The 24,309-nt window shown below is 41.0% G+C and overlaps 1 protein-coding gene across 5 annotated transcripts in view; it reads left to right on the top strand.

The window, feature by feature from the left end:
• The window catches only part of atrnl1a (attractin-like 1a), a 266,309-nt gene that overhangs the window by 101,685 nt on the left and 140,315 nt on the right, over positions 1–24,309 (top strand). For all 5 annotated transcript variants that reach the window (XM_047602954.1, XM_047602956.1, XM_047602955.1 and 2 more), the window contains 2 exons: positions 2,578–2,671; positions 15,981–16,033. In XM_047602954.1, the coding sequence (XP_047458910.1) occupies positions 2,578–2,671; positions 15,981–16,033 (147 nt within the window). The remainder of the gene's footprint in view (positions 1–2,577; positions 2,672–15,980; positions 16,034–24,309) is intronic.

Here is a 24,309-nt window from a genome sequence, read left to right as displayed (position 1 = left end):
CAACTTTTTTTCTTCATCAAGTGGCGGCCTATGTTAGGTCTGTCTGCACGTGCGTTTTAATTAAACCTGTAGTGTGGTCTCAGTTCAACAGTGACCCAGAAATCAGTCCTTGCGCGTTGAAGCGTTTATGTGCAACTCTCTAATGATCGCAGCGTTCAGCAAACGCCTCCAAACCCAGACGGCCCCCTTTTCTTTCTCTGCTTTTCTCTCAGTCCTTTTGTCGCACATTCTTTTTCGTTCCTTAAGTGCCATTGGCAAAATCTGTGCGAGCAGAGAAACACGGACGTGTTTCTCTCGTCCGTGTCCTTTGCATGCCTTTGTTGGCTGCCTACTAAATCAATATTGTACAAACAGCAGGGTGACCCGAGCCTGCGCGGACACACCTGTGATTTGTCCATTATCTCAAGTCGAAAAGCCACTTTTTGTCAGGGCTCTGTTATCTCTCGAACCCTCACAGCTCCGTATGCATCCCTGAAAAGGTTTCCTGCTTTTGTGATGGGTCAATCTAATTTCAAGTTAAAGATTGAAATTGTATTTTGTTATTGTTGCTGCTTTTCCTGTCGGCGTCTTTTTTTTTATTTTTTTTTTTTTACTTGGGGAACGTCAATTTGACTTTCAGCCTGCTGACATTTAAACGCTCCCCCGGGCCACCTTGTTTTTGTGCTACTCAGTGTGCGCTTGAAAATCTAAATATTTAAAGCAGCATTTATTTATTTTATTTATTTATATATTTATTTTTTGGAGGTTGTTTGTGCTCCAGTAATCTGCTGGTGCCGTGGCTTTACCTTGACCCGAGTTCACCACTGTTTTATTACAGAGCCTGTCTCTGAGCCAGTTGCAAAAAAAAAAAAAAAAGAACAAAGCACTGAGTGTGAATCAGCCAGAGTGGGATGCAGGATATGAACGCACATACATAAAAGACGTGATATAGGGTTCCTGCTTTGGTCCATGCAGAAGTGATTTTGGGTTCAAATTAAAGGCTTGGCTCCATCTGAATCATCTGGCCACAACATGTTCTGCTTTTATACAAAACACCAACGATTAAAAAGATTAGACTGACCGAAAAAAACATAAAACAAAAGAGAGCCCCGTTCCCACGACTCTAATCAAATACTGACTATCTACAACAAAGACCTTCTAAAGGCCTAATTTAACTGCCCAGGACGACCTGCTGCACTCCACAAGTTTTCCAGAGGCGATTACTCTCAAACACTACTCATACGCACATTGAAAGTGTACATGCTTAGTGTTGTTGTTCATCCTTTTAAAACTGCTGCTGTGAATAAATCCCTTCTAAATAAAAGGGCCACATGCACCGATATAGACGACCAATGACAGAAACTGATACAGGTGATTAACGTGATGCTAACATAGAGTTCCATAAACACCGTCCATGACCTTTCTTCCTTCCACCAAATTCACCCTGTTGCTGCACCGGGTGAACCTTTTTATTTTCCATCTCTCATCTCCGTCCAAACGTGTTTCACTTGTTTTTTGGAAACGTTCAGGGTGGGAAATACACAAGAGCCGAGGCAACCAGACCTTCGCTAACCGTGGAAACCATTAATTGTAGGTTGAAGCCTCCACCCAGAAGAGCATCTTTGTCTTTGCCTGTGCTAATTCAAGAATGGGTAAAGAGGTGGAGCTGGGAGTTGATAGTTCTCCCCTGTACAGTTGTTATGAAAGGAGAAACCTATTAAAGATAGACTGCCTTTTGTACCGGGCTGTAAATATGATTGTTTCTGATGTATAGTTTGACATTGTGATCGAGGTCTCGGACAATTAATTGTTTTTTGGAGCCACCCTTCACTGGCCTTTTGAGGAACTGCACTTTGTGTTGGCTTCTCCTGTGGAAAAAGGCATAAAGAGATTCAACTGAAGAACTGAAACTATAGATCTATCTTTCTGCCACAACCAAGCAAAGGAAAACTAACTCAGATTAGCCTCGTATATTCAATGTGCCAAAGCATTTTTACACAAAGCCTAAACCGTGGATTCATCTCCATCACTTGGTGATGCACATACACATGGTGCTGCATTATATATATATATATATATTCATTCCATCTTCAGTGATGAGCTTAAGCTGCCTGGAACCTGTCTTCACCCAAACACATTCTTTGTTATGACAGGAAATGTATCATATGTAGGAATAATAGCTGGTACAAGACAATGCATTGAGGTGCATAACACATAAGAAATGAGATAACTCAGGAGTAACACCTGTTAGTACAGAGGAACAATGATTCACAACTGCAAGTCGCTTTGACTTTTGTTGAAAACGAATGTGATTTTTTTTGCCTTTGCTCCACCTTCCTCTGTCCATTCATAACACATCTGTCAGGAATGGTTGATACGCCCCATCCCCTGCTCCAACTCCCTTTGCCTGCATTCATTTCCTCACCTGGAACATGAGTGACTTAAATATCCACAGATTACTGTGTTTATACACAATATGCATTTTCCTTGCTTCAGTGCTGGATGCTCAGCAGCTCCATGGCAGGATACACCGCCAAGAGACTAAAATCTCCCTTCTCTCCCTCTCAACATCTCACCTTTGTTCTTTTTTTTTTTCAGCGTGCAAGTGTAACAGCCACGCCAACGTGTGCCACGTCAACACAGGGAAGTGCTTCTGCACCACCAAAGGCGTCAAGGGAGACCAGTGTCAGCTGTGAGTAAACCACCATACAAGTCACGTAACTACAGCACACTCAGTCTACACGTTACCGGCTGCCTGGTGATCAAATGCAGCGAATTACACACAATCTCTTGTGGCATGACCGTGAATTCAGACCACTTTTACCTGTGTATTGTCTTCCCAGTGTTAGATTTGAGGTGTTAACTCTTTAAATTGGGGTTAAACCGACTTGGTAAACAGGATTTGATTCTAAAGTCAATTTTAGGTTATCAGGACCAAAGTAGGAACAGCAATGAATAAATGTGTGGTTACTGTGTGTGTGCGTGCATGCGTGTGTGTGTGCTTTCGCTTGACTGTGCCAGACTTGACCGCTGCAGCACTACAATATCCTAAATGGCTTGGCAGACACCACACCATGGAGACAGACTGAAAATTGCTGCATCGATAAATCTCGCAGGCGAGGTTAGAAAGCAGAGATGGAGAGTACAGTGTGTGTGTGTGTGTGTGTGTGTGTGTGTGTGTGTGTGTGTGTGTGTGTGTGTGTGTGTGTGTGTGTGTGTGTGTGTGTGTGTGTGTGTGTGTGTGTGTGTGTGTTTCCCCATGTACAGCAAAAGCACAAAACCCAGTATGAGTAGACATGGTGAGCAAAGCCGGGACGCTCCTTTCTCTTTAAACTGTCACAGCATAATTCATTATATATTGATGACAAGTAGCAGATGTTTCATAAACTTATTTGACAGTAGATGTGTTCATCTCTTTATTTAAAGTAACATTTAATTTCTTCTGTTGTTCTCTATAGTTTTTCCCCTCATTGGAAACAGCTTTTTGCCTCAGTAACATATTGAAAGTAGTTGTTTGATACTGTGTCTAATTAGATAGTTTCATTTACAGAACAGTTAAATGAGCAGAGGTTGGTGAAGTGGTGGTCATTTTCACCGTCTGATATTAGTTCTACCTAATCTATCTATCTTGAGGCAAAGTCAACAACTTTGTTCATATCGTGTGCCATTGGTTTTTATAGTGACAGCTTTAAATTGTACTGACTCACACTGGCTGACTCTTGAATTCTCCTTGCTCCAGCTCATGTAAAAGTTTTAACCCTTTTTAACCTAAACTCTGACCCTCACCGCTGACTGCCTCGAGTGAACCTCACCGTGACCTGAAAGCCATTCTGAACAACATCTCTGCTCCTGACATGAATGTGACTCAGACTGAGGGCAAGGCAGCCTGCCCCTCATACCAAAAGCCCCTCTCCACATGTTTACTGTCCACTTCAATCAGTGTATTCCTGCCATACTTACTAGAACATATTGTTCATATGTAATCCTTTCCAAAATACATTTAAACAGCAGAACCCAATGAAACACAAATATTCTATTATGTTTGTTCATTCAGGGAAATGAGCCAGTATTACATATCTGTGAGGTGGAAAATTCTTAATTTCAAGGTCAGAGCAGAGTCCATCTGTTTAGAAGTGCTTCCAATCAGTGTGATGAGACTCAGGTGTCGTTCATTTTTTATTATTTTTTTTAAATCTGGAATTTGTCACGGTCTGATCTTCACAACATGTTTGTTTAGGTGTATGAACAAAAAAAACAACCAAAATTGGGTCATGCACCATATGATGACCCCATGAACGCAGAGGAACGGCTAAGACAGAACAACATTGATATTTTTAAACAATCAAGCAACTCTCAGATAAGTGTTTCCTTAAATAAATACTCACACAAGTATAACATTTCTCTTAATGTGAGAATCTGATGATGTTTTGAGCTACTAAGTGGCACTGTATGCAGCAGTGTGTCTTTACAATGGTCTCGAGCCATGTCCATAAAGATTATTGTCACAACTGCATTTTGTATGTTGTGGTTTTGTAATGTACTAGAAGTAAAAGTATGACGGATGTTCAGATCAGCAGGTAATACAGTACCACGCTGGAAATCTCTTTCCAACCCGCTACATCAGAGCTGCTGCTAATAGCCTCCTACACTTACACTCGACATCATTACCTTATGTATCTTTCAGTAAAATCAGATGGCACTCAGTCTAGTATCGAGTGCAGTGGGTTGAGCTGAAAATTTGTTACCGTAAAACAAACTGGCTGAAATACAGTCTTTAACTTTAGAGGATTGTTGACCATCTTTCAGTTTTTTCTCTCATCAGTCAATTGTCACAGTCTAATCTTGGAGAGCAAATATCCAGCTCAAAAGTTTGAGGCAGATAAAGGCTGAAAGATTTAAAATTATAGAACGGAAGCAGTCTCACAGCCACATGCAATGACTTCTAAACACACATGGTGCGACTATGTCACTGTGCAACACGAGCCTTTTGCTCCACCGCCTTAACGTATGAAGTTAAGGTCAGAGCCCTCCTCATCAGCAGGCAGTGCTAACACGGGGCCACAAAACTGTTGTACTACTAGTGTGGAATTATTTTACAATATTTACTCATCTTCATAGGAAAATTTCCATCCTTAGTCAATCTACTGCAATACATTTTTGGTCATACCCCCAGCTCTATAGCCTATCCAGCAATATCGCCTATCAAGCCTGTTGTATTTTTTGAGGTTTTATTATCATTATTTGTTCTTGTTATGTCTTGTCATCTTGTGTTAATTTCCTCCGGTATTGTTCTTGTTTTCCCCACAGCACTGACCTTGTCACAGATAGCCTCCCATATTGCCTTTCTCCTGGTTCTGTTAATATTTCTTTTTTCGTTACTCCAAAATATGTTTATTTGCTTCTTGCACTAGCTCCTCCAATTCCATGGCCTCACAATTTATTTTGCTCTTTCATTCAGTCTGCTCTCCCATAGTCTCTCTGGCAGAAAGTGGCAGTGGGAGCAAAACATTGCATCTATAAGCTATAAGCTTGCACATGCAATTTAGTGCTCCTTATTTGAGATCTTAGTAAATCAGGCCCTTAGTCTTTACTTGTCGCCCTGGTGTATTAACAACTACGTTTTTTTTTTTATCTGTCTGCGAGCATGACAACCTTTTCCTAAGATTAAGTTTCTGCAGACTCTTACTGCTGCACCTCCTTGTTCTCCTGCTGCACAGGCTAAGACAGACAAGGGGTTCGGCTCGTGCTGATGTGCTAGCTGAAGGCAGGGGAGCCAGCTAAAGCAGAAGCACCAAATAAAACAAACAAATAAAATCAAATTCTGAAGAAAATGTTGTAACCCAGGAGCCGTACTTTGAGATCACTCTGGTTACTCAGGCCAAGGCCGCAGCAAAGTCTTTTAAAAGTGAAAAAACAAACCAAAAAAACATTAAGGAATGTTTGGATGTGGGTGTTTTATGTCGTAATGCCCTGCTTTGCTTTTCACCTGTCAAGTACACACACTGGATTGATGGCGTGGGTGTCCTCTCAGGTTACTGGGTGCCCTGGCTGCACCCGTCCGCCCTCAGGCCCACTCACACTGCACCTCTTTGATCATTTTTGAATTAGCGGAAGTTATGTGAGGTTTGCTAAGATGGCTACTTTATCTAAACCCTGCATACAGTCAATAAAAGTGATATTTCTGAAGTTTAGATAAAGTACAATTGGTCTTTGTATGTGTTTCTATTGAAAGGTGTTTTGTGAATGAGCTGTAACTCTCATAATGTCTCCTCTCACAATATCCCACAATTCTCTTAAATTCTCGTCACATGACCCCCTGCGTTATCACCGATGTTACTTTTATATCGATACGTCTGAAAAACTACCTCATGACAGCGTAAAAGTGTTTCCATTACCACTTTTTTGTTGCGATATTTATTTATTTTTGCACATTTCTAGGGGGAATGGAAAACGCAGCAACTGACATGAACACATATTGCACTGAATAATGAAGTGTAGCTCAGTCATTGTCATCATACACAGCTAGAGTTGAGTGTAAGGAAATGCTCATCCACAGTATCCCCTGCTCACTTTGCATTTGTCCTGTTTTAGGGCGTAATGTTTCTTTACAAGCAATATTTCATTGTACCAGTGGAGACTCCTCAGAGGCCGAGAGCAGAACTGGTGCGTCTGTGTGTGTTCACGTGTGTGCGTCCCCAAACCTCCGCGCTGCAGCCGCTTTCAACCTTTGGTTTGCTGCGACACCCCTCCTCCTCTCTTTCTCTCTCTCACTGCGATCATCTCTCTCCCACAGCGCTGCTTGCTTTGCTTGAGTCACCCCAGAATGGTGTGCCAAGAAGAGCGCCATTTGTTACTCGTTTTGATTATGAACAAGCAATTTCCCCCCCAGGGGTGAATGGTGGATGCCTGCAGGTTGCAGCAGGTGTGTGTGTGTGTGTGTGTGTGTGTGTGTGTGTGTGTGTGTGTGTGTGTGTGTGTGTGTGTGTGTGTGTGTGTGTGTGTGTGTGTGTGTGTGTGTGTGTGAGAGAGAGTGCAAAGTCACAAACTCTAAAAAGCTGATTAATGGGGCCATCCGGTAAAGCACTTTGTGTGTATGTTTATGTGTGTCTTTGCGCGTCTGTGCTCATGAATATTGTCGCTTCCTCTCTCATACAGGATCTGTGTGTCTTTTCGTCTAGCTTCATTCATTCTGCCCACATGATGGGTATATTTCTTCACCAGTCTTTCTGTTGGTCTTTTTTTCTCAATCAGACTGTACATAAATATGGACAACACGTCCCCACAATTGATTCCCATGATATCCCATTTTCCGGGATACAGGCGGCGCCATCTTGCGAGTTTTGAGCCAGAGGCTACTCAGTATAATATGAGAGTCGAGCCGCAATATCGATGACTTGCCCACACTTTCTCCAGACTCACTTAGTTTTCACTGGATGATACACTGTATGTATTTATTAATTTTTTCATGGTTTATCTTCCCAGAGCAATTGGCATGGCAACTGGTAGTCATTGTGATGTCACATCCTGTTTCTATGGTGTCAAATAACGACCTAAAATAATGCATCAAGTGTTATATTAACTGCCTAAAATGACTGAAACCATTCTCCCGAGAAATAGTTTGGTCCAAGTCCCATCCACTAAAATGGAGGAGGTGGAGCTTATGACCTACACTGCAGCCATTCACCAGGGGGAGCTCTACGTGCTTTGGTTTCACTCTCGAGGAGCAAAAACACTTGCTTGTGTATTTAACATTTTTTTTCTCCACTCAAATAAAATAGCATAAAATTGCCAAAATTCTGATCTAAGCCAACCAAATAGTTTGCTCCCAGGTTTAACAAGACTGCAAATCTGACCAGATGTTTAATTTGCTGACACCTTTCAGTAAGATCTGACACCCATCCATGTGGATTTAGATGTACATATTTTTATGTGCAATGTAGCTCAATTTAATTTGTAATCAAACTCTTTTTTTCTCTCACACTAACATTCTCATGCATAGCATTAATTAAAACATTTATATGAGTATAAGAATGTTGCAGTCTCAGTCTGCACCCCCAGAGAAAGTGAAAATGACTCTTACAGCAAATCATGTGATATTTAAACTCAGCATAATTTGCGTTTGTCAGAGCACCTCGACTCTTATCTTGGAGTGAGAAAGTGACAAGTGAAAGACGCCTTAAATACACTCTATACTTCAGCTGCTCTGTGAAATCTATTCACTTGCCAGATGTTCTCTTATGTTATAGCAGGTACTGTTTTAATTTGCATTAATGAATAATCTGTTCCCTAGCTCTAAAGTTGCCTGGCATGTGTGTCAGCACTGTGTCGTACACTCTGCAGAGGTGTCCGCGTAGTTTCTCTTTGCTGAGCGACTGTGTTGATTTCGCTTTAATTGGCCTCCAAATGTAAAGAGCTCCACTAATTGACTGCTAATTTGTGTCTTGTCTGTACTTGACTCTGAAGAGTGTTTGTGTGTTTGTTTTTTATATTGCAGCAGTTTCATGTTGTATGTAGTTTACTTTTGTATATTGACTCATTAGAGTCTTGCCAGTGGAAACATGGCTATATTTCTAAAATGTGTCACACCCAAACAGCCACACAGGCAGGACCAGTATCATCTTAACCTTTAATCTCAAATTTATTTATCTTTGCAGGAGTTTCCAGGATCAGAAACCTGAGCTGATATGTGTGTCTTTGTGTAGCTGAGTCATGGTGTGTTTTAAGTGACGAGGCAGTCTCACTTGGCTCTTATCTTGTCCCCATTAGGCTTTCCTAAGCAGCTTAAGTGTCTGTCCCCTTTTAGTCGCAGCTCTGCGCCCAGGTCTTTAGTATTCCCCCATGAGAGAAAAGAGCTCTCCTCAGCACTGACTACCAAGTCTGCTTATCCATCTTCTCCGTGCACTTACACATTTAATACAGTATCATCCACATGTCCAGTCATCCACAGTCATATGGAAAGTAGAGAAGCTTGACAAGTGTGTATTGTTTGAGAGCTGGGATAGCAAAATGTATATAAAAATTAGGGATGCATGATAACTTTTTTTTTTGGAACCGATACCAATAACCGATAACTTTCTGCTTCCAAAGGCTGATACTGATAACCGATAACTGATAACATACCTGGAGATAAGAAAGGCTAATGAACAAACCTCTTTTTACTCTTAAAATGAGGGTATTTATTTTTTCAGATGAAAAAACTATTAGCAAGCAAACATTTGCTAAAAGTTCAGGGTCAAACAAAACTATTTGATATTTCAAATGAACATCACCAAATAAAGGCCTCTAGACCTGAAATACTTTGCATCAAGTTTAAAAGTAAATAAAGTACACATTTGAAAAAGTGCATTCCTCAAGTTCTACTAAATAATGCACTGACACAAGTTAGAATCAAACATTTCTATGCTAGTTTTGTGCTATTTCGCGCATGGTATGCGTGGTATGCGTGGTATGCGTGGTATGCGTGGTATGCGTGGTATGCGTGTGTATGCGTGTGTATGCGTGTGTATTTGCGGTATTTGCTTTAAACATTTATTGCACTGTATATTTACAAACGTATGCACGTAATGCATTCATGTGGTGACGGAAATTCTCCTTTCCCGGTGTGTGAGTCGTTTCCCCGGTTATTTTTATAATAAAACATTGGTTTCTTATAGCACTTTATCATAGACACTCAAAGTTGCTTTACATTGAATGCATTATTCATTCGCTCACACAGTCATACCCTGGACTACCTCAGTAATCACAGCTGCCCTGGGACAGGCTGACAGAAACGTGGCTGCCAATGTGCGCCTACGTCCTCTCCGACCACCACCCACATCACTCACTCGCAATCATACACCAGGGAGCACACACCTGGGAGCAAGGTGGGTTAAGTGTCTCGCCCAAGGACACAGACAGGCTAGGGATAGGGTGGAATAGAACCGCCAACCTTTCAGTTATTTGACGACCACTCTACCTCCTGATTGTCTGCCGCCCACGTTTCTATGATTTAAGTGTAACATTCAGGGAAATACATAAAATACTGTGAATAAGACTTGATATCAGTCAGCTGCTACCCAAATTATGACAGAAGCCCCTTTCACATCGAGCAAAAAACCTGGTTCGCTCTGATTCTGATATGGACTACCTGTCTGTTACATCTTGACGGCCCACCATACTGTATCATTGTAGAAGCTTCAGCTCAAAAACAAGTTTTGATCTACTCTCATAAAGACTGATCTCTGAAGGGCAGAGCTTTTTGTCAATTTTCTTTTCAATCAGTCAAATCAAACTAGTTGTTAAACGGTCGTTAATGGAAGCGCATAGATGAACGGCGACTGTGTTTATATACAGCTTGTATAGCGATCTCCCACACTTTTTTTAACGATCATGGCAGAGCTCTGCATCTGAGGAAAACAGGAGATTTGGTGGCAGACATTGGGGTCTGTGCAGGACACAGTGATTCATTCTAATATCAGCAGCATTTTGAAAGAGCAGGGGTCCATTCTTCAGGTCATCAGCAAACTGTAATGTACGTGATGACGTATGATGGAGGAAAAAACAGGCACGCAGCTCTCACAGCGGGAGTTTTGCCGATGTAAAAGCCAGCAAAGGCGAGTTGACCCGGGTCAGAATATGCCGGGTCGACCCGGGTTGACCCGGCATATTCAGACCCAGGTTGAGATTTTCAGTGTGAAAGCGGTAAGAGTTGACGAGTTGTTTTCCGACATGAGGGAGTAATACATTTTTTCAGTCACCTGGCATTAACATCGTTCCTGGGTAGTCTAATCCTAAGTGCGTAGCTTAAAGGCAGGGTATATAATTTTTTGTCCAAATTCAGTAATAGCTAGCTTTAGACCATGCCAGACCTGTAGACCATGTCAACACCGTAAATACCATCAGTCTGACACGTCTTATATGGCAAACTCTCAGCTCTACCATAACTTCAGTCTCTGATGTCAGTGATGCATTCACTGACATCAAGGACAAAGATTACTCTCTACAATCGCATCAACAATGTCAACTAATAGAGCACAACAGAACTGAACATAAACACAAGTGCTTATAAATAGTGTGCGCTGCAGATATGAGCTACAACAGCTATCATGGTATTGTACTGCTCCTCAAACAATGTCGGTGTTTATTTGCATGCAGAGTATGAAACTGAGATAAGAATCTAAGGGGATGCCACGTCAAGGTGCATTTTAATGCTAGATGTGAACACTAAGCACTAGGTTTGAATAGGCTTTGTCTTGGTAAAAATCTTCTTGTGGTGCATGTTGACACTTTTATCTAATCAGATCATTTTATTATGCATCCGTGTAAACAATTAAGTTGTAATTATCAGAATTTAATCAGGTTCAATCAATACTGTTCTTGTAAATGTAGCTACCACTTGGGGAAGCTTACTTTTCAGATTGTAATGCAGTTGAAATAATTAAAAGTGATTTCCTTGACATTCTAAACATAGGACACATCATCATGTTGTAGAAAATTGAAGATATAATCAAAACAAATAACCTTGAAATGATATTTTGCTCACAGTATCGAAGAAGTGTCTCCTGTCTGCCACCACTTTATTCTGCTAGATAGCATAGAGCATCCGCATTTAAAAGGACAATTCTCTCCATTTTATCTCCGCAGGGTATTTGTTTGATAAGAAATGAGTGCAGAGTTGACACGGCATCACTGCAGGAAATGACAGTGGTTAAATTGAAGAGCAAATGTAGTATCAGCACAGTCGTAATGTAAAAGGCAGAGTGCCAGGTTCAGGCTTCTTGTATCAGCTCAGCTCACCCTGTTGAAATATAGTTAAAACACACTAAGCACTAAATTCACACCAGCTGTAGTTATGAACGGATGCACCGAATCTCCGGCCACCTCTGAGGAGAGGAGGGACAATTTTTTCTCCTTTGGAAATACAACTACAACAGACTACAAGAGGAAGAAAAGTGATTCGATGGAAGTATTTGTTAGATCATATTTGGCTACATGACATCGCATTCATCACAATAAATCTCCTTGTGTTCAAATAGGCCTATTGTAGTCCTCAATTCATTCTTTGTTGCAGTCGTCTGGGAGTGCCTCCAAAGCTTTAAAGTCAAAGACTCTTGGGATGACGCTGCTCTTTCTCACACCAGCCTTCTCTGACTTAATAAGCCATTTTCGTTCTCTCTCAAGCTGTACCTTCCCTACTTTCTGTCCTGTGTTGGCTTTGGTTCTTTACAGCACAGATAAATAAAACATATTCAGCTTTGGACATAAGAGCTGTTACATCTAAACGTGTAGGAACTAAAAAAAAGAAACCAAGATGGATGTTATCCATCCTGTCTGATCTGAACATTCTACCTATCCCTCTCTCTGGACCGTACTGTAATTCATGTAGTCATAAAAGTTTCTGCATCTGATTGTCTGTAAACCAGTGCTTGATTGTGCGAACTGTGGATATTTGAAGGCATCTATGGTGCAGATGATGGAAGTGGTCGATAGTGTCTCATTTTTGTTGTATCCAGTAAGAGCTCCCAAACATGTAAACACATCCAGATTCTTCAAAAGCAATCTGTTGTTTCCAGCATCTTAAATTATAGTCTAATATTTGGTCATATTTGAAGAGATCTTTTCAAGACTCATGTGATTCTCTTGGGACAGAAAAAAAGCTTGCTGGTGTTTTATGTTTTGAAAGCGATTGAGGACAGAAGCTGTGTGAAGCCGCTGTAGTTTAAGGCCTCGTCCTTGGCCGGGGTTTATAGAGGAATGAAATATTCAGCATCTAGTTCTGCTTTGTGACCTGGTGCAGCGCTACAAGAGAATTCACAAACACTGCCTTTAAACCCTACCTGCCCTTTTCCCCCTAAACTTATTCTTCTGTTTTCCCCACAGTCTTTCTTTTCCATACGCTCTTTATTCATGTATTTTTGAATCCTCCCTCTATCCACTGCAACACTGGGAAGCAATGAGTAGACTGTGGGCTTCTGTGGATAATTCATTGTCAATAGTGTCAAGTAAAGGTTATAGATTACCTGTGGCCATATTACAGAATTTAATCCCATGTCCATAAGCACCTAATCCTCTATATGCATGTCCTACAGATGCGCTCAAGCACATGCACACAATAAAGACTCATCCCTCCCTCTCAGCGATGCAAGCACTCTTGCAGACATGTTGAAAGCTTTGCCATTATAATAACAATTATACTTTTTTCTACCTTTCGCTTCCACTCTGCTCTCAGCGGACATTTAATAACTCTTGCTTTTGTTCCCTCCGCCAGGCACTAATTTTCCTATCTGTGGCCTGAACTACTTCAGGTACCCGTCATCCATCCTGACATGTTAATGGCCTCAAAAGTATGCACATCATTTCTTTGTGATAGCTGATGTTTTTCTTTAATTACTTCTGCTGACTGTGAAACTGTACATTACTCTTAAGAGCAGTTAAGTTCCTGGACTGCGTGGCCCTTTGAAACAAGTATAAATCTCATTATGTATTTTTAAAGTTTCACTGAAAAATCTATATACTTTTTTAACCTAATTTGTTGTGGCGCAGCTTACTAGTCATTAGAGGCTTTCTCTTAACCTAAAGGTCACAACTTTTAGCCACAGCCAATTACTGTCAATCATCAGAAATGTGCTTTATAAAAAAGAACTCCTGACTGTGAGTAAAAGAGAAACGTCTGGAAATGTCAAAATTAAATGAAGAGTGAATAGCGTGGCCTGCTAAACAGTTTTAAACAATATGTGCATAATGACAGCTGTATTTAAACTGAAATGTCGTGATGTTCTTGTCTGGCCATGATAAAGTATGTCAAGTGTGTTTTTTTTTTTTGTTTTTTTCCCCCCTCAATCCACCTCTGAATAATGTCAGTCCAGACCATAGACTGTATGTAAATATGGACATGGATGTGGATATGACCATACTACCGTATGTGTATGTGGTGGTTGTCATGACAGCTAGTAGTCATCATGATGTCACATCCTGTTTCTATCAAATAATTACAGTGTAACCTATCTGAATAATGGACACTTGAGCATGCTTCTGTATTATATTAACTACCTAAAACGATACAACTGTCCTTGAAAAGATGATTTGACGTATATTTTAGTGTTTTAGTTTGACCTTGTTCCCATCCCATCCGATTCCCATCATAAGTGGGGTCGGGCTTACGACCTACACTGCAGCCAGTCACCAGGGTGAGCTCTACTTGCTTTGGCTTCACTTTAGAGGAGCAGTTTCGTATCTCTATAAAGTCCATGGTCCAGAGAGTCAAACACAGAAATCAATACTTCACTAAAAGTTGTCTTTCTTCAGTAGTCAGTCCTCATAGTCTAGAAAAGAAGTAAAATACTGAATCTGTTTTGCACTATTGCTGAAGCCATTACACCTCACATTTCTCCTATTCATCAACACTATGCTGTTTATACTGTGTATTGTACAGAGTGTATATTGGAAAAGCAGTAATTCTAATGAGCATATTGATCCAGGTTTGAGAAGTGTTTCATGCTGGGTTTTTGTTTGTCATTACTGAGCCTCCACTGAAATAGAGTCTTACTGCAACAAATCCAAGCTCAACGTATGTCACCCTCCTTAAGGTTAAACATTGCAGTGCCATCGTTCAAATTCACTTCAATTGGTACATGTTTAGCCGGCTTTTCATTTAAGATTGAAATCTTCTAAATGAATTCCCTAAGGGAGTTTGGAACTTAAATTTCTGCAATACCCAAACAAAGGAGCAAGATGATCGAGGGAGAGGGCTATCAGACAGTCTCGAAAGACTTTCATAGCTCTTCAGTCTGTGTGGAAGGTCAGCCAAGTATTTCCAGACATACTGTATTTCCTTGGTCATATGTCCTGGAGCTATCAGATGATCAGAACAGATTTGTGGAAGAATACTTTCTCAGACATATTATTTAGCCATGCTGATTTAAATCAGCATGTTAGGTCAGCATGTAGTAGCCAGTACAAAGATCGATCTCAGGGTTCAAAATGGAAATCACATGTAACTTCCACAATAAATTAATGAAAACATAAAAAGGTGTGAAATACTGGTTCACCTAGTGTCACTGCGCTACACATATTTAGACAAGACACACACAAGTACCACTACTATTACTAGTGCCTACTACAGTATATTGCAGAGACATAGGTAGAATCTACAAGAGGACTTTTAACTGTACAGGAGACGTAAACAACATTAACCATCTTGTGATGACCATTCAGCGTTTTACTGGGAAACTCTTTGACCTGGTGTTCATGTGGACCTAGACCAGACCAGGCAGCCCCACCCCATAGCAATGACACTACTTGAGGTTTATCAACAGCTCAAAAAAAAAAAACATGAAGAACAGCACAAACTGATCAAGTATCTGTGGGATGATCCACAGAGAGTCTGGAAACAGAAATCTGAACCTACAGACTCAAGCCTTGTCTGTGGAAAAACTAGAAAATAGAGATTCAGACATTTTAACTCTGACCACTATTATAGATCACTTATGCCAAAGGTTAAGGTGTCTGTGTAGCTCCAAGCATGAATAGTCTAAAAAATGGAGTCTGAAGTGTCCATCAAGCTTCCTCCTACTCTCCCAAAGACCCCTTCAGCCCGATGATGCTCCTTCAAGATGTTAGCGTGACACATCACTGATTTTTACATCTGTAAGCTGTGCAGTTCTCTTTTTGGCGCTATAGGCCAAGGTGTTCTGTCTGATGATAATGTGTGTCAGAATGTGTGAGTGCGTGGGCCGTGGGAGAAAGAGAACAGCTATGGCTAGACGGGATTGTCAGGGGAAATCACCTCGCAGAGAGGTGGGGGAAGACAATACCTGCAGCAAGGGCCCACCTGACACACACACACACACACACACACACACACACACACACACACACACACACACACACACACGCACACACACAAGCACTCACACTCACACAAACATTTGTCTGTAAAAACTCAACCCTTGTTGAATGCTAATGTTGTGATTCGTTCTCTCTCTTGTTCCTCCACCTGTCTCTCTTCTCCTGTGCTTTTACAGATGTGACTCAGAAAACCGTTACCTTGGTAACCCTCTCCGAGGGACCTGTTATTGTAAGTATCCTGCCACCACTACACCTGAGTCTTCCTCACCTCCTTGGCCTACCCGCACACACATGTCCATACTCTCTCCACTCGGTGCCAGTAAAGAAGCTATTCCTACTAGCCTCCCTGGCTTTGGCTGACTGGAGTAAACGCTTACCTCCTTCAGCAACTATAAAGACTCCACTTTGTTATTCCTTATTTTTTTGGGTAGGGGGACTCCTTTAAATACTCAGACGCATATTCAAACTGTGTTTCATACAGCCATAGATGTCCCACAACACACATTAAAACAGAGCTGTCTGTCTATCCTGGGAGCTTGAAGAATCATATTTAATTTGGCGAGACAGTGAGAAATATGGTGAATATACAAACTCTGTATTTCTTTTTCTTTCTTTTTGTTTTTAGTTGATTTAGGAACAAAAAAGGAATAGTCTTGAAATACCAATACAAGCTTAATCAGTTAATCAGCAGCATAAGATCTCTCTTTACATTCCAAAACGTCCCATATGATCATTTGAGTGGTCAATATTAGCTTTAAATGTCATCAGTAGCAGGAGATGACAGAGATTTCCCCACAACTTCAACCCAGCTGATCACATACAATTTGACATTTTTCTCTTTTTTTCTACCTCCATGTTTCTGTCCTTCCTGGAAACTCCCTGCATGATGTTTACCCTACGTGGAGAAAATGTGCTCAGAGAGAATGGGTTTACTCCAACCAGACAGAAACAGTCAGATTAGAAGTGTTTAGATAGTTATTGGGAGCTGACTGTTTCCTACTGAATGGACTGTTAAGGGTTTACCTGAGGCATTTTTAGTCGTATTATTAGTGAACTTCCTGTCCATTTTGGGATCGAAGTCAAAAGTATGGGTTGCTATAAGGTGGCTCTCAAGTTGAACTATGGATAAATGATTCTCTAAAAAAAGAATAACAGGTTTTTGTTGCATTTTAATCGAATATTTTCTCACTTTTAACACGGAAGCATAAAGAAAGACGTTGTGCGTCTGTCCAGGGTTTTGTTTTGCTGTTGCCAGATGCCAGCAGGGATCACATTGACTTGGCTCATTTGCAACAAATTGCTGGTTTTACGTCTAAAGGGCAGACGAAGGAGGAATGCTCTAGACAAAACAGATGTTTTGTGGCACACAACTATTCTCACTCACTCTGCATCTCTCTGTCTCTCTCACACACACATTTGTACGGAAATGCACGCACACATTGGGTCTATGAATTACCATCCTCTCTTCTGTTATTCTAACACGAGACAAAAATTCAGCTCCTGTCAATGTCAATAACCCTCGACTTAGAGTGGAGCCATCATAGCTCCAGTGAGGGAGGCTTGAAAGGATACAGCAATCACGGGAGTCTTGTCACCAATTGCACGGGTCACGTCAAAAACGCCTTTGATCGGGAAACGGCTTCAGCCGGGGATTCTGATTGAGGACGACAGCATGGCTTCACATCAACGGGCAGAATCAGAAATTTATTTATTTATTTATTTATTAAATCCGCAAAGAATAGGAACGTACCTCAGGTCAGGAAATAACGTTTGGTATTTTTATGGAATGTGTGTCCAGCTAACATTTTGCAACTTCCAGTAATATTATGTTTGGAAGTGAGATATTACTGTTAATGGATACTATGTTTTTATCCTGCCTGCTGCTTTCTGGACTGAGGTTTGAAGGCACTAGATGGCACCAATGCCCTCGCCCCGTACGGTGAAGGGCCTTAGATAATGCAGACATAGAAACACACCAGCCCAGGTACAGAGCTCCTTGATATCACTATGGCTGCAGCTGAAGTGCTGTGTGTTTTTTCAGATGTGTTTGACTCCATTATGTTCTGTCATTAATGTGACATTATCTTTTCTGCTGTCTATGAAATGGGGTTAGCGCTGTTTGAACAAGGGCGGGCACACTCAGATGTTCACACGTGAAAGCACACCCCACACACACACGCATGTAGAGAGAGAAATGGAGTGTATACACTGGAGATTTAAAAGCCATCCATTTACTCGTCCGGTACGAGAGGTCAATATTAGCTTTAAATGTCACTGGAAGGAAGATACTGATAAAGCTCCATCTCAAATCATTTCAAATTGCATCCAGATTACAGGTGAGGAAGTCATCGCCTTGATGGAGATTTTGACTGTAGAAGTTTGGGAAACTGTTGCCAGCGGAGAGATTTAGCAGAAAGCAAAGAGTGAGAGGGTCTGTTCAGAGCAGGAGTTCTTCTGGTAGCAGGGTTGATGGTACGATTCCTGGCTGGTACACATGCCACATGTGGACAAAACACTGAACCCAACATCACATTGCTTTTAGTTCCACTAACACAGAAAAAGGTGAATTTGGCATTGGCATGTAACTATTTTAGGAGTTACAGCCTCCATGTTAACTGACGTGGTACATCATAACTAGCCAGACTGGAGTCTGCTAATACACCATTTGGATTTCGTTATGCAGTGTGTTTCAAGTGATACTGTAAAAAGCACAATTGGCAATTGGATCGTTCTGCAACCAGTAAGAAGCCGTTTGTTGTAAGCTAATTTAACTCTACGGTGCTCAGCTGGCGCCCATCACCCCATAAAGCCCCACACAATGTTTTGATTGGCCAGCAGATCTTTGCCAGAAAATATTCAGCAAATGTATTCTCCGCAAAGAGACTCCAAACCAGCTTTCTCTCACGAAGAAAAATTAATTGGTGGTGATGTTTGTCTGGCTTCAAGGCTGCACCATAAGATCCAAGCCTCAAATTAATGCTTCTCTAAAAGCCATCAAAGATATTAGTCTGTCAATTTGAAGCTGCTTTTCAGTGAAATGTGTTGCAAGTAGCACTTTTCTTTTAAGAACCCAAGCTAAGAAAGTTGACAACTTCTTCACGTGTTTGAGCATTTGACTGCAACATGTAGTCTGGAAGGTAATGTATTTGGAAGGACATGACCACTGTGTCTGAAGACACAAACACACTATATATGGAACATATATATGGAACAGCCTTGAAAAGGGAATCTAACCAACACCTTTACAGACTAAAGTAGGTTGGATTTATTCTATTCATGTAACAGTTACTGACTTTCTGTGCGCCTCGAGACAAAACACCTACAGGCCATCACAAGTCCAGGAAAAAGAGGTCAGTCGCTTACCTAAAACTCCATAAAGGTGAATAGAAAACCATTATCTCAACCAACCAACCGCTCAAGGTTCCACATTATATTCCAGGAGGTGGACGTGTTGGAAGTGGCTCTCACTGAAAGATGCCCGAGCAGAAACACTGCAGGGCCCCGTTTGTAGCAAGTGAGCCAAGCTAGCTGGAACAAAACTGGAAAAAACAAGTACATGCTACATGGTGTTGGATAGATACATGAATATGATTATAAACAGTGCAAACAATATATCTGTGTTAACTTGTTTGGGTATAGTTTTTGTATAACCGATGCGTGTTGCTCCATCGACACTAATTACTACCAAGGCCTTTGTTAGTTTAACAGCTGTTACCCAACAAGGACTGTTCCTGTTTTTTGTTTGTTTTTTTTTTTACTGCTTACTTAAGGGTAGCCTACTGTTGAAAAAATCTGCTTTACACTAAATGTATGTAAGAGATTTTACAGGACAGCAAATGCCATAACGTCACAGGCCACAGTACAACAAGAAGAAGGCAGCGCTCGTGCTAAAAAAAAATATAATGACAGCGATATTTTCTTCTTAAATGCTAATGCTTAAATGCTATCCGTCTATAAAATGTCGTTTACTTGACTGAGTGCTTCATATCCCCTTTAATGTCACAACAAGTCCAGAACCCTTGACATCTGCTCTGAGTCAGGCAGAGCCTCCTCTCTGCCTGCAGATTTCTTTCTCCTCTGACTCATTTGTATAGACATACGTCGCCTGTAAACGGGTTCACTGAAAGTTAACTATTGTAACTGTCTGAAGCTAAACTTCAAAAACACGACCAGATGCCAGCTCGTTCAGTCATCTTGATTTTAAAGTCAGAAATCTTCTTCTGATCTAACTCAGACAATCCAGAATAAACAAACAAGTCAAGGCTTGTTCTATGATTATGATTTACAATTCTCCTCTTGAACTAGTTTTAAATGTGTATAATAATGTTATGTTTCTTTCTTTGCTCTTGAGAGAAGATGGAGAATGTTCCCATGATAGCAGGAGTAACCAAGAGTTTGATTAAAGTGCTTCTTATCCATCAAAACTAAACTAAAAACGTACTCATTTGGTGGCATAACAAGGAACAATCCAGGCATACGTTTGGTCTTTGGAGGTTTAATTCACCTAATCAACACCTTGTTCAGAGGAATGAAGGAGCACGCTAATTGGCTGTGATTACATAGACCATTGTATTCCACTAATAATCTGAATAATCAGGCTGGTCAGAACAAAGAGGCCTCGTTTAACCTCCAGTCTTGATCAGAAGGAATGTCCAGTCAGATCGAGAGGCTCTGCACTTGTTGAACTTTGCGAAGGTTTCTATTTCAGAACATATGTGGGTAGTACCCACCTGAATCTGACCTGACTAGAGTCCATTATCAGTTATTCATCTATATTAGAGCCTGAGCAGTGCCTTCTTTGGTTCTCCAATGACCAGACACTTGGATGATAGTCCTTTCTAACCACACCTACTGATGCCATTTATCATGACCTGGAGGACTGAGAGCTGTCACAGACATCTGTTTGTTACTTACATGTTTGCCCCTTATGGGATAAACGTCATGTGACACGACATGTTTCGGTGAAACATTTCTGACAAAACTTCTTAGCAAGGTGACTTAGTTGCTAGGTTTGTCCTTGCTTTGCAATTGATTGATCATTATAGGAAAAAATAAATCTCACATTTCTCATTTAGACACTTCTTCCTAAAATATAACTATTGAAGACAACAAAGAGTGGGGTCAGAAACTTAATCTTGACAAAGTTTGCACGTAGAAAGTAAAGCAAAAGTCAGAAAGTCATGTTGAAATGTTTTCATCACACTGATAAATATGAGCGTCCAGATATTGACGGCAGTGTTCCTCATCTCAGTCGGGGATGAAGCGCAGAGAGCGACGCTTTGGTTCAGTTAACACTGTCATATTGAACCACCAGTCAATTGATGAAAAGCAACTTTGCTGTTTAATGAGTTTGCCCCCAGCCAGGCGAGCATTTATGAGCAGGCATCTCCAGGACAGCGCTTTAATGAACCGCTGTCATACTCCATCACAGTCAGCTACAAGGGATGTCTAATTAGGAACGGCCACCGAGCGTCCTGCCACGTCTACTGGAGAGACCAGCAGTCGGTTGAATTACCGGCTCACACCAGTCAGTCAGTGCTGCTCGCTGCATGTAGCCTGCGGGCATGCTGGGAAAGCTTAGTCAGGCCGAACAAAAGTGGCTTCATTGTCTACTGACAGCCCCACAATCGCAATTAAAGGACAATTAGTGATACACACCATAAAGACTCAATAGTGATGTCTGAAATATGAATCGATGCTAGGAGAGGACTAATGAGGGTTAATCTATCATAGTGCCATTACTACCAGACATGACTAGAGATGGTAGTAAGCTGATATCAAAGACAAATGAAATAGAAGTTAGAGACTGCTGTAGTCAATTCAAACCTCAAAGCAGTGGCAGGGCAGTAATCAGCACTCAACAGTGTTGCTGGCCCAAGGCCGTTCATTAGGCCACGATCTGGCATCCGTCCAAGACGCCTTAATATTTGATGACAGGCACTGCGTCTGGACTCTTGTCCCGCGTGGACTAATTGGTCCTATCAGGCCAAAAAAGCTTTTTTGCTTTCCACTAGCTACCCATGACAGGCCATTAAATATTCTGACTGATTTTGGGTCAGTTGGGTGCATGCTAATACAGTGTGGCATTATGGGTGGATAGGACTGCATACAGTACAAGCAACTGTGAAGTGTAGTCTGTAGTCTGTGGCGTAATTGTCGGTATGTGATAGTGGTTAGAGAGGCAGGTTTGAGACGGCGAGGTCACTAGTTTAACCCCTTTATATCCGTGGCTAAGCTGCCTTAAGCAAACACCCAAAACCTTAAACTGCTCCCTTGACCCACTGCCCCGAGTCTGCTCACTCACACTTGGGTTAAATGCCAAGATGCCAGTGAATCTAATTGATAATATCCTGAAGTCTGCATCACCTCAAGTAACATGAAAAGTATTGTAGAGTACAACTTTATTGTTGGCCGAAGGCTGCGATAATATCAGGCTCATTTACAGGCCATGGAATTGGAGAACTTTTTAGATTAACACTGTATTATCTACAAAACTGATCAGTCTTCCTGCGCTGATAATTGTCTATATTTGTGGCCTGGTGTTACATTGTACAGGTCTCTGAGTTGCACACTGTGAATGTTTAATTGTGAACAGGTGTATAATGTAATTGTTATTTCTAAGGGTTTGTTACTTGGTTGCCAGTTTTACCATCATTTAAATTTTTAATATCAGATTTAAAATGTGTTTGTTTTTTTCAGTTTGTTGATGAAACACATTTATGTGAAAATGATGTTCACATGATGATGTAAGGATATATTATATTGTGTTAATAGTTTTCTACAGTGTATGCTCCATCTGTTGAGTCTTTTTCGAGGTAATAACCATTTTCACTATTTGGACTTGAACATTCAGACCTTGCATTAACATCCATCCTGGGCAGTCCAGTTCCAAGTGGCCAGCTTTAAGAACCTGTAGTGATCTTAGTTTAACGTTCTGCGAGCAAATAAACGGACATGATTTGGCGGACAGTTGAATATTGTAACAGCTGCTGTCTTGACTAGATCTCTGCTCATCCCTGTATTGGAACCACAAACTTGTGTCATGGCTTTCGTGTTTTGTAACAGGCTGTTAAGTCTCTCTCTCACCCAAAGCACGTATGATCATTTATTATTAATATTTATATCGGCTTTGACGTTAGATATTTCAGAAACCTACACAAGACTCACGCTTTGACTAGACTCCAGGCGGCTTTTTATACATCAACACGATCACATCAATAATTAACCACAGGCACATATGGTGTTAAGTGACAGAATCACACAGTGTACTCACACTCAATAACTCCGTAGTTAATTCTTGTTTATATTTAATTATTATTTAGTTTGTTTACAGCTACAATGATTGGAGTTGGAAGTCTAATGAACAGACATCATTTATGGTACTTTTATCTTTTCAGGTGATATTACATAGTAGTAGTAGTAGTAGTAGTAGTAGTGGTTGCATATTTTATTTTGAATGAATGAGGCAGAATTTCTAGTGCTCACGCTACTAGTGGAATGTGGTCGGATGCAACCTCCAAATATTGTCTGAGACTGGATCAGTTAAATGTGTCCTTAATTAAACTCATTCCCCGTGATTAATGTCAAGGTCTTAATGGGGCCTATCACCTATCTAATTCATTTCCATTTAATTCTAGGTATAGCCACAGTGTGTGTAGACAGGACACACGTCCTCTGTTAGACTTTTAAATATGTATTTATTTCCATGTGTATTCTGGTGTTTCTTGTGTTAGAATTAGTTACCGTGTGATTTCTCATATCAGCCTATTGTGAAGGCACAGTGAGAATCTAATAGAAGGAGGTCAGCTGACCTCATGCATACATTACCTCCAGCTTTCCTTGACTTCCAGTCCTGTCGGATGTTGAATCTGTGTCGTCCTCGTGTTTGCTCCCCTGATTCTGAGCTGTTTTCTCAGCATGCTGTTGCTGTTATCGTCTGTCTGCGCTCCGCGCGGAAGGTGTTGCAAATGGGAAATAATGAGTTGTTAACAAGCATTAAATGAAACCTCAGCAACAGATTCTGACAAAACTGACATTGGCAGTGAGTTCACGCTTTGTTTTGTATCTCTATTGGAGGCAGACTGCAGGAATATCAGATGATGTTCCGGGTGATGGCTTCCTCCTCTGTCTGTTCGCTCCCCATTGCAGCCTTTTGTTTCATATAGGCTGAATCAGCTTACATATTATGGTAATAAGATCACTCATCTGTGAACTCGAGAAATTGCCATGCATCTTTTCTACCCGAGTTCTTCCGGTGGTCGGTAATAACTTAAGTGATACCTCAGTATGATTCGTCTGGAGTGACAATTGGCACGTGTGTGCGTGTAATTGCGACTGCCTAAGTGAAACCGCTTGTCAGATTCCTCGGGTGGGAATTGTAATTAGCTGAGCTGAACTTTTAAAGCTGGCTGATGCTCTTGTTCCTAACAGCCTTGAAATCAGACTTATTGGAAATGCACAGAGGGACTGTTGTTGTTTGTTTTTGACTTTGCTTGGTTAACTCAG

This window comes from Mugil cephalus, chromosome 13, assembly GCF_022458985.1.
Source record: "Mugil cephalus isolate CIBA_MC_2020 chromosome 13, CIBA_Mcephalus_1.1, whole genome shotgun sequence".
Taxonomy (NCBI): Eukaryota; Metazoa; Chordata; class Actinopteri; order Mugiliformes; family Mugilidae; genus Mugil; species Mugil cephalus.
Note: the sequence above shows the minus strand (reverse complement) of the source record. Positions and strands in the feature narration are given on the sequence as shown.